General features: G+C 53.6%; 1 protein-coding gene across 3 annotated transcripts; it reads right to left on the minus strand.

The window, feature by feature from the left end:
* Nucleotides 1–307: 307 nt before the first annotated feature.
* On the minus strand, nucleotides 308–9494 carry Dlk1 (delta like non-canonical Notch ligand 1). 3 transcript variants are annotated; one of them, XM_052185029.1, is made up of 6 exons: nucleotides 9236–9494; nucleotides 7924–7987; nucleotides 7343–7473; nucleotides 4540–4681; nucleotides 2845–3124; nucleotides 308–2616 (listed from the first exon to the last, which is right to left on the minus strand). In XM_052185029.1, exons 1-6 carry the CDS (start codon nucleotides 9300–9302, stop codon nucleotides 2374–2376), a joined length of 927 nt encoding a protein of 308 aa, XP_052040989.1. In that variant the 5' UTR covers nucleotides 9303–9494; the 3' UTR covers nucleotides 308–2373. The 3 variants fall into 3 exon arrangements, with proteins under 3 accessions (XP_052040989.1, XP_052040988.1, XP_052040987.1); XM_052185028.1 differs by having other exon boundaries at nucleotides 308–2622; XM_052185027.1 differs by having other exon boundaries at nucleotides 308–3124.
* Between the last annotated feature and the right edge of the window lie 1316 nt (nucleotides 9495–10810).

Consider the following 10810-nt stretch of genomic DNA (forward strand, 5'->3'; position numbering starts at 1 on the left):
CTTACACACTGCAGGTGCTTGGAAACACTCCCTGACTGGATGAATGGTGGATGATGAATCTTTTGGATGGATGAGGAGTTGCTAGGAGAACAGCCGGGCCCCCTTTTGTCACGAGAGACACAGAGACACGGCTGCTCTCCACAACGTGGAGATAAAAAAAAATGGAGTGGAGAAATAGGCGTTTTTGTCCAATTGTAGAATTTCAAATTGGGGAAACTGAGGAACAGAATCATTAGCAGACCCAGTCAAGGTCTCACGCTGAGAGGCCAGGAAGGGTATCAGAAACCCGCCTGGCATTTGCCAATAGTTATTTTTTTTTTTTTTTTTAGATTTTATTTCTTATAACGAACTCAAAATGAAATGAGATGACTCGTGATTGTGACTAGAGATTGTGACTCGTGATTGGCTTGCCTCAGGGCGGGGCTGATTGGAGGCAGGAGAGGGGCCTGGAGGGAGGGAGGGAGGGGCCTCGAGGGAGAGCAGGCACTAGGAGCAGGGATTGGGAGGTGGTGGGAATTTGGGGAGCTGGGATACACCCTCATGAGGATAAGGGTGGGGAGCAAATGGGGAGGGATTTCAGGGTGGGACTGGACCGGGCTTGGACTGAAGGTAATGAATGACCAATGAATGGTTGGGGAGAGATTCTTTTGAGTCAGGGCTTTGAGTGAAATGAACCTGGGGTAGAGGTCGGAGGGGTGACTGGGTCGATGATGTGTGACAACGGAGACGCGTATGACCAATGGTTGATGACCATGAGGTGTGTGCTGTGATCGTGACTTGAGCAACAACGGGGGACAATGCAAGCGAATACTCAGAGCAAGGTAAACACGGCTCACACTTAAAGCTCAGGCCATAGGTTCCTACCCTACCCAAATAATCCAAGAAGCAAAATATTTCTAGCGGGGACTCAAGGACTGTGGAGCAGCCGGACCCCAAACAGGGGCTGGGAAGCTACACAGGACTCTCTCCCATTTCTTTCTATTTTTTTTTTTTTTTGGTTTTTGTTTTGCAAAAAAAGATATATGCTCTTTTTAAAAAATAAGTCAAAATTCTACTTAAGAAGCTGGCTAGGTGTTTTTGGGATCTCCTGAGGGTCCTAACCTCAGCTACACAAAGGTACATCCATGGCTGTGGAGAACTGCTTTCCCACTTTTGCCACAGAACAAGAAAACACCCCACAAGCAATAGTTTGCACTAAAGCCTGTGAAAACCTTGGCGGGGGCTGCATTGCTCACTCGCTCAGATTTTGCCAGGGGGGGCACTTGTGGTCTAAGGTACACTTAAGTCTGAAAGCACATCTCTAGTCTAAAGGGTGCTGGGCAGGTATGGGGTGGGGTCTGTGGGCCATGAGGTGGAGTCTTGGGCTGGGGTGGGGAGTGGGCTGCTCAAGAGGTAACACCAAATGGCACATCTCGACCTAACGGGGCCAATTTTTCCCAAACTGGACATGAGCCAGGAGGCCCGCCATTTTGAGAAACGCTATTGGGATCGACTTCAATATCAAGTGTACAGTCAGGATAGGCCAAAACCTTTCGGATCCCAGGATGAGACCAAGTCTCCATCAGATCCTACTTTTGGGGTCAAGAAGTGTTTTGGTATATATCCCTCGTTCCTAATTCTGAATTTGGGAGCTAGAGAGGACTTCTTCGGTGTTTGAGTGTTTGCACCCCTCCCTTATGGGGAGGGGTGGGGAAGTGGCCCAGGGTTGGAGGTGGGGGTCTCGCCAAGGGTCACACGGCGAGTGAGCAGCAGGGTTGGGACTAGGTCCTGACCTCTCTGCCAACCTGGGGTCTCTCTCTGCCTGGCACACAGCCACTACACACTGCAAAGTCACAATCAATCGGAAAGATCTAAGGGTTGCGGTGTGAGACTTGATGTGAGTGTGTGTGAGAATTAACGAACGAAAGAGTTTAGCCCTTTTCACAGTGTGTGGTCAAGCACAGGATTCTTATGGTTTCACGAGGACCTGGTGGCTGACATCCCCCGGGAGAGAGACCTCAGCACCCGGTCCTGGTTCTGTTACCATGTTTTTTTTTTGTCTTTTTGATATTTTATATTTGATATTTGAAAGAGTTTAGAATAACATACTTATCTTTAACTCATTTAGAGATGAAATTCTTATTATTATTATTCATTATCATGCATTAATAGGGAGCAAGGGGGTTCTTAGAGAGCGTGGCAGCAGGTCACACAGCAACACAAGACAATATATGTAAGCAGAGCGTTCACTAGATTCCACACAAAAGCGCAAACTCCACCACAAAGAGAAGCAGCGCAGACCGCGTATAGCGAGCTCTAATGAACCCCGATAATAGAGGAGGGCCTGGGGGTGGGGTGGGGTGGGGTGGGATGGGATGGGGTGGGGAGCGCTGCTTAGATCTCCTCATCACCAGCCTCCTTGTTGAAGGTGGTCATGTCGATCTTCTCGGGGAAGATGATGTTGACCGCCAGCTCCTCGCCGCTGTTGTACTGCAGCAGCAGGTTCTTCTTCTTACGTAGCATGTGATTGTAGCGCAGGTTGGTCACCCAGGTCTCGCACTTGTTGATAAAGACGATGGTCACGGTGCCCAGCACCACCAGGCTGGTGAGCACACCCAGGATGGTGAAGCAGATGGCCTGTCCCTCGGTGAGGAGAGGGGCACTCTTGTTGAGCTCTTTCATGGATACCTTCAGGATGTGCTGCTCGGGCTGCTGGATAGGCAGCTCGTGCACCCCGGGGGTCACGCGGTAGGTGAGCCCGTAGTTGCTGGGCAGGTGGGTCACCTGCACGGGGGTAGTAGCCACCCGCTTCTTCGCGCATGTGGGACCCATGAACGGGGGCTTGCACAGACACTCGAAGCTCACCTGGGTGTGCTGGAGGCAGGTACCCCCGTTCAGGCACGGACCACTGGCGCAGTTGCTCACCGGGCGGCTGCAGGTCTTGTCGACGAATCCAGCTGGGCAGCGGCAACGGAAGTCACCCCCGATGTCGGTGCAGACGCCATCGTTCTCGCAAGGGTTAGGGGTGCAGCTGTTGGCTACGATCTCACAGAAGTTGCCTGAGAAGCCAGGGGGGCACAGGCAGGAAGCATACGAGGCCTGGCCCTCATCATCCACGCAGGCACCTCCGTGCTGGCAGGGAGAACTGTAAAACAAAGACACGGTAAAGAGCCCTCCTGGGGGCGGGTTGGGGGTCTGGGCTAGGACAGAGCAGTAGGAACAGAACCGACCGACTTCCCATGCCCTATCTCCTGTCCTCTCCCACCTCTTAGTCTCTGAGGTCAGAGCACAGATTGTAAATCACTAGTCAGATGGGGAAACTGAGGCTGGGAGAGACAGAAATTGTAACAGTTTGGAGAGTTAGTTCTTTCAATAGGCTTACCCCTCAGATGAGAGGGTAAGGGGTACAGTTCCTGGGTTCTCCAGGGGAGGTCTACTGTTACCTAGGGGGTCTAGTCTGCATTCCCCCACCACACCACACCCCTGACCTTTTTTTTTTTTTTTTTTTTTTTTAATTTCTAGTGGAGTGGACCCAGTCAGCTATTGTGAGAGAAACCCTTGGGGGACTCTCAGTGAAAGAAATACTGGTTGTATCTATGCTGGCGGGAGTGGTGTCTGTGGCAGGCTGTTTAATAGTGGTCTATTCACCCAAGTGCAGCGTGCAAACTGAAGCTGTTTGCTCAAAGCGGAGCACACGGAGCATTTAATGTAAGTGCTTTTAAACGAGCTAGCCCTTTGTCATCTGATAAATGCCAAAACTCCGGGAAAGGAAGCCCCCCCCCCCCCCAATACACAAGGAATAAGCATTGCAGCTTTGGGCCAAGGGCTGCAGAGTAACTGGGCTCTGAAAACATCCTAAGGGCCCCTGGGCTCTATTTTGACAGACTAGTTCAAGTCTGTTAGAACAAAACAAGTTGAAAGGTCTTGCTCCTTGTTTTCCCTTTTCCAGTAAACAGCAGTGCAGTTCAATGGTCACTACCTTCTATGTCCCTTCTAAATACAGATCATTAGACCCCCCCTATGTTCCTGACTGTTCAAAGCTTCAGCAGATTCCTGGATCTTGAACATTTCCCCCCTCCCCCAGAGCCTCTTTCTCACTAAGGCTAGCTTACACTTGTGCCTCCCCCGCCCCATCTCCTCCAATCTCCTTAGACATCCCAGGAAATCCAATTGAAATGCCCTAAACTGCTCCCTACAATATGGTAAGAGGGTTTCACGGCCTGGCCCTGCTGAACTCTGATCTTTTATTATGTTGCCTTTAGAAAATTATCCAGCTTAGCATCTCCTTCCCCATTTTAATCAGCTGTCAATCACCAGCATCGGAGCCTGGGGGGCGTCAGGGGACTATGAGATCGCCTTCAGGACCATTAAAAGAAAAATTATGGAAATGACACATTCCTACCTAAAGCCCCCCACCCAGTCAGAGTGAATTGGAGGGGGCACAGATTGCAGGAGCACGTCTTTCATCAGGTTATGGGTTCCGCTGAAAGGGCCCTGGGGGTGGGGGTGGGGATGGGGGTGGGGGAGGCAAGTCTCCTAGAGTGAGGTTAGAATATTTACCCATTGATCACGCAGGGCCCAGCCTTGTGCTGGCAGTCCTTTCCAGCAAACCCGGGGGTGCAGGAGCATTCGTACTGGCCTTTGTCGAGGTCCACGCAAGTTCCGTTGTTGGCGCAGGGTGCTGAGGTGCAAGCCCGAATGTCTGCGAAATGGGGGGGAAAATAACCTAGTGCTTAGCTTTCCTGGCCAGACACCTAAGACAGGACCCCTAAGTGGCTCGGCTAGTGATTTCGGGGGGGGGGGGCTCATAGCGGGAGGATGCAATGATTCTATGGAAAGAACTGAAGGGCTGAGGGTTAGGAAGGTCGCTAGTGAGACTGCCAAGGCCAGAGAAGCAGCTAGACCCTTTGCTGTCACCCTTGTAGTGCCGCAACACAACCTTCACCTCTGAAGCCTGTTTCTCCTCACAACAGGGAAGCAGCTAAGATGCCTTGAGGCCTGTCTCCCCTCTTACATTTAGAGAAAGGGTCTCTAGGCTGGGGAGCCAGTAAGGGTTGACATTTCAGGGGAAGGGAAAAGCCCCCACCGGCTCTTCACACATTCCCAACCAAGTCCCCCATTGGGAAACAAGAAGTCTAATTTAGCACCAGTGCTGCCGTCCCCAACCCGTGGTCCTTCTGTTCTCAGGTTCTGAACTAAGGGGGTCCAGGGATAAAAAGGCTACATCTTTTGAAGGCAGAAAAATTAGAACTATTGAGCGCTCTCCTGTCCACACGGGTTTCCAGGAGCACTGCTGCATCGGCTGTGGTTTAATACCCCCTGTCAGGACCACTTCATTATTCAGGCTCGGCGAGCCAGAAGGGGCTGAACAAAGGGACTTGGGGCAAGAGTTCTCTGACTGAGGAGAGAGACCCCAGCTCCTCAGCAGGGCTAGCAAAGGAGCCTTTGTGGCTCTCCAACCTGCTGTTCCACAGAGTTCAGTTCCTTCCTGCTCTGCCTCAGTTTCCCTCCATATAAAGGGGGGGGGAGAGCTCTCTTTGCTAATCTCTAGGGGTTTTCTTTAATTTTGAGCTGTAGAAAGCCAGGGCTAGCCAGTGAAGACAGCCCCCAGGAAGGGTTTCCTGGTGTTAAGGCTACACATGAAGATGTTTTTTTCCCCTCTCCTTTTTCAAAGGGCCTTGCACCCTGACTGAGGGGAGACCACTGTCAATCAACAGAAAAACCTGCAGGAGCCCTGTGTGGTGCAAGAAAACATAAAGAGGATTTATCTTTCCGGGATAGCGACAGCAAAACGTTAGTGCAAAGAGTCTCTGCCGCGGCTTGGCTTCTCTGCCCTGCAAGCCCGCCGACCGGGGTCTTGAATTTAAGATAAAGATCTGGTGACCACCACCCCGAGACTATGCCTGCTCACCCCCTCTAAATACCAACTCTCTAAAGCCTCCCACCCCAAAGACGGGGTGGGGGTGGGGTGGGGTGGGGTGAGGGATGGTTAAATCAGCTGCTGCATGAAGAGGTCCAAGGGGATTCTCTGCTTGAACTACAGCTGTGACCATGCAGCCAGTCAGGGAGAGAGGCAGCAAATTACCCAGGGGCTATTTCCCCCTTGGGACAACCCTTGACCACCCTCCCCCCCCCCCCCCCGGGCCATTTCCACACAGACAACCATGAATCTGGTGGAGAGGTGCAGGCGGAAGGATCTGTGAGGAAGAATTCTGTCTGGAAAGCTCTTTGGGGTTCAGGTTTTTAGAATGGAAGGATCCAGACTAAAAGCCTACCCTAGTCAGTGGTTTTTCCTAGCACCCCCAAACAAGCTGCTGCTGCTGCTGCTGCTGCTGCTGCTGCAAGGGGCCGCAGAGCCATGGCTGGACCATGAGTCAGCTGCAGCAAAACCCTTCCTCCACCAGCCAGACCAGCACTGGGGAGAGGGAGACTACAGACAATTTGGGGTACCCTTTGCTTCTTTGGTCTTTGGTTTCCCTATTTGTCATTGCCAGTGTTGAGGAGACAGTTCCTTGGGGCATCTAGCCATCTGCCTTCCTGCTGGGGTATCGCCTGGGGGGGGGCACATAAACCCTTATTCCCCAGGACTTCAGTTTGTCTGGACTCTGTGGATAGGTTTAGTAAATGAGAAACGGCCCTGAGACAATGCAGCTGCCAATCTACAATGATCATATAAATTAATGAAGTCAACAGATTACACCAACCTGCACCTTAACCCTTTCTCAGCCTCTCCTTACACCCAGCCCCCTGAGACACCTGAGTCACTCCCCCCACCCCCCACCCTCCTACCCTCCCACCCCCCACCCCCCCACCCCCCCACCCCCCCCACCCCGTCCTCCCTTGTGGTTACACTCAGCCCACCCCTCCCCTTTTTGTTTGTTGGTCCCCTTTTCTTGATGTCTGAGCCTCCTCCTGCTGAATCCCCTCCCCCGCAGCACACACAGAACTCCCCAATCCCCCAACTCGAGCAACCTGTGCAAGAACCCCCAGTCCATGGTCCGGCCACCCTAAGCATGGTGGGGTTTTTTTGTTTTGTTTTGTTTGTTGTTATTGTTGTTTTTGTCAATCTTTATTCAACAGGCAGTTTCCCTGCGACCCCACTCCCGACCCCCTCCCACCCCCAAGTTCCAGAACCCGCAGTGATGAGATAAAAAAAACAAAAAAAAAAAAAAAAAAAAGAAAAGAAAAGAAAAAAACCCAAAAAAACAGTCTATACATTTGAGGCCCAGCAGGAAGTGCGTAGACACTATAGATCACACGCCACAGATGCAGAGCCTTAGGGGTTCTGGGATATAGCCCGAGGTAGGGGTGAGGGAGGGAGGGCAAGGAGAAGGGGTGAGGGTAGGCTAAGGTTGGTGCCCACCTATTTCGCAGAACCTCCCGTCCCAGCCGTCCTTGCAGATGCACTGCCATGGTTCCTTGCAGACGCCATTAACACAGCCAGGAGAGGTGACGCACTTGTCACACTGGGGGCCCTCCCAGCCAACATGGCATCTGTGTGGACAAAGGGGAGAAAACAGGACACATGAGGGGACCAGGGGTCCAGAGGGGTTCTCCACTTGTCTTCTGCTGAATGGAGAATACTTGGTGGTCTTGGTAGAGTCCTAAGCCAGAGGCTCCCTGGAAAAAAACAGCAGCCCACCTGAATGGAAAACTCAGAGAAGGTGCTCAGGGGCAGAAAGACAAGGGTCTTCCAGACCCCTCACAAGAACCACATTTGGTGCAGTGATGTACAGTGGCTTCCCTCCCCCCTGCAAGACATTCTTCTGATCCCCCTCTCTCCTCCACCCCCTCCTTCTCTCTCCACCCCCCCCCCCACCAGTTTTCTTCAGAAGCAAGAAAGCTGTGACGCAGTTTATTTAGCAAGGCACCCCCCCCTCCTTTCAGCCTGGCTTCAAGACGCCACAGGACCCCATGGCCCCCCCAAATAGCTTCCTCCATTACCTGCACACATTGTCAGCCTCGCAGAATCCGTACTGGGGGTCGCAGGGTGGGTCACATTCAGCCCCTGAGAAAGAGAAAAAAGGGACACACAATTCACCCCACAAGGCCTAAAGAACACTACAAAATCCATTTCCTCTCAAATGGCCTGCTGCCCCTCAGCAGGGGGCCCAAAGACCCTCTTAGGTCCTACTAGCCTGGTACACAGTGGGCATTTCTTATCTGTGCATACCTACCCAGAAAAACAATCTTGCCTGCTCCTAGCCATGGGTTAAGCACAGCACACCCCTGATTGTCCAAGTGCAAAGCAGACACCTTTCTCCCCAAAGAAAATAAAAGCCCCCAGACCCCTAAAAGTAGGAATGCGAGACAATGAAGAGGCAGCCTTTGACCCCTGGTCATGCTGTCAATCCTCCCATTTGCAAAGTGAGCTAAAGGGGAGATTTTGAGGTCTCTGGAGAAGCCCACACAAGCCCACCTGCCTAGCTCACAGGTGGAGTGTCTAGATTTTACCCCAGGATTAACCCTAGTTAAACCAGGCAGCTGAATCCTATCTCCCTTGTCTCTCCTCGCCCACGCTGGTCATGCTAAAAGAACTGCGCAACAGCTCTGCAGGGCCTGTGAGATTCTGACGCTCTTAAGGGAGTGTGACACTTTAATAGACACCTACTGTATGCATTTATTCAACCAGTTTTCAGGCTTCTCAGACAGCCCCCGACCCCCACTCACAACTATTGGTGCACTGAGGGCTGGGGTCGCTGCGGGAAGGGGCCAACTCTCCTGCCAGAGACAGATGGCCTCTGCAGAGAGAAGTGTCGCAGCCCCTCACCTAAAGAAACAGGCCACCAAGAGGGGTTCCAGCTGTGCTCCTGTTGGAAATTGGGGGCTACGACTGCAAAGTCACTCCCAAAGCCCCCAAGACCTGTTCCTAAGCACATAGGCCGCGACAGACACCCCCAAAGTTGCACCTTAGAGCGTTTTTTCCCCCTTTAATAGAATACCTCCCAGTGTAGTCTCCTTTTTTCATACCTCCTCAATCCGCGCAACGACACCCCTCTTGAACGCCACTTCTGCGGGGCTAGAAGGGGCTGGGACCCTCCACCTCCCACAAACCCTGGGACCCCCGGATTGGGCTAAACACGCAAGAGTGGCGCAGGGAGATTGAGGCGGGCACAGTGCGGGGCTTAGGGTTAGGTGGGACGGGCGGGACATGGGGCGCACGGGACAGGGAGAATGGGGTGGTGGGTGGGGTGGTCGGCGGGGCATCGCAGGCTTCCCCAGAGGGGGCGCAAGCCAAGCCGCCAGGGGGTCTCACCATAGGTGCTATGGCCGAAAGCCAGCAGGAGCAAGAGGACGCGCAGGAGGGCTCCGGTCGCGATCATCTCGGGGTGGCCTGGGTCGCGGTCCGGGGAGTGGAGGCGGTGCAGGGGGTGCTCCGGGGGCTGCGCTGGGCTTCTGGTTGCGGACCACGAAGGGGGCACCGGTGTCCAGCGGGAAGAAAGCCAGGGTTGCACTGGGGCGCACGCTGCAAAGTGCGGCTGGCGAGGAGCTGCCGCTGCGGCCCGCGCGCCGCCTTTTCGTACTGTCGGTCCCCCCCCCCCCCGGCCCCCGCCCCCGCCCACGCCTCGCGCTCACGGGGCAGGCGCCGGCCAGTCCCGGTGACCCACCCCCTGGCGGGGCCGCCCCCCCAGCTCCGCGGCGCCCGGAAGCGGCTCGCGCACGCGGCCCCACTCTTTGGCTAGACGGGTACCTGCGCACGATGGGCACGCGGTCCTCACACAGGACAGCACGCGGCTGGAGGCGGAGGCGGCGGCTCTTGCACAGGCCCGCTTAGCACAAGTCTCAGGAACCAAGCCAGGCGAGAGAAAGCCCTTGCACGCACTCAGAATACAAAAAACGCTCGCAGACACTGTAAGACACTTAGGGCTGGAGTCCCGCGCACACATGGCGCGGGTCAGAAGCCCAGGAGGACCCAAACGCACACCACAAAGATGTGGAAGATGCACATGATCACAGATGCACACACGAAAACCACCACGAAAAGCCGAAGCCCCCCGGCTAGCCTTGCCATTGTGGAGTTTGGGGAAGGTGCAGACGCACTTGTCCCACGGACCCCCAACCCAAACACACCTTTCAGCAAGGCAAACCTTAATGCCTGTCCCTGGGGCACAGGTCACAGACCAGGGCAGCAGGAACACTGTCCGATCTGTTCCAAGCAGGGGAAGCGCCAGCTATGAAAGACAGAGAGTCCTCCTGCCTATGCCGCCCCTCCACGCAGCCCGCCTGTAAACACAGGAGACCACTGGTAAACACCGACGACATCATGCGTCACCCCCTACCCCTCCTCCTCTCACAGGTACCACAATCACAGTCTGGGCCTTCCTTATCATGCTGAAACATAAAAGCACTGATTTTTTCCAACATATACAGCTTCACACCTGATAGCAACACCTATATCTAGTCCCCAAATCTGTCTCAGATTTGAGGATTCTTCCAACACACAAATTACACCAAAGCACACACAATCCAGCCTATCTTTGTTCACAGTGACACATGTTGACAGTCTTGCCAATTTGTTCACCATCAAATGCAGAAGGACAGACAGACACACACACACACACACACACACACACACATCTTCACTTAGTGGTTTCCAACCAGGGGTGGTTTAGAGGATGGGAGTGGGGGGGGGGTATTGGGGCAATCCCTTTTTCCTGCTAGTCCCCCCAGCAAGGGCTGAAAGCATTTTACTCAGCTGGGAAGCCCCCCATTTCCCATTCTGAGTTTCAAAAGGAGGAGGAGGAGCCCAGTGAACTGATAGATTTACTGGGCCAGGGAGGTGGCTTGCTGGGTAGAAGGTGGTTGCAGCCAAACTTGAGTTTGATCCTTG

Source organism: Apodemus sylvaticus, chromosome 6 (genome assembly GCF_947179515.1).
Source record: "Apodemus sylvaticus chromosome 6, mApoSyl1.1, whole genome shotgun sequence".
NCBI lineage: Eukaryota > Metazoa > Chordata > Mammalia > Rodentia > Muridae > Apodemus > Apodemus sylvaticus.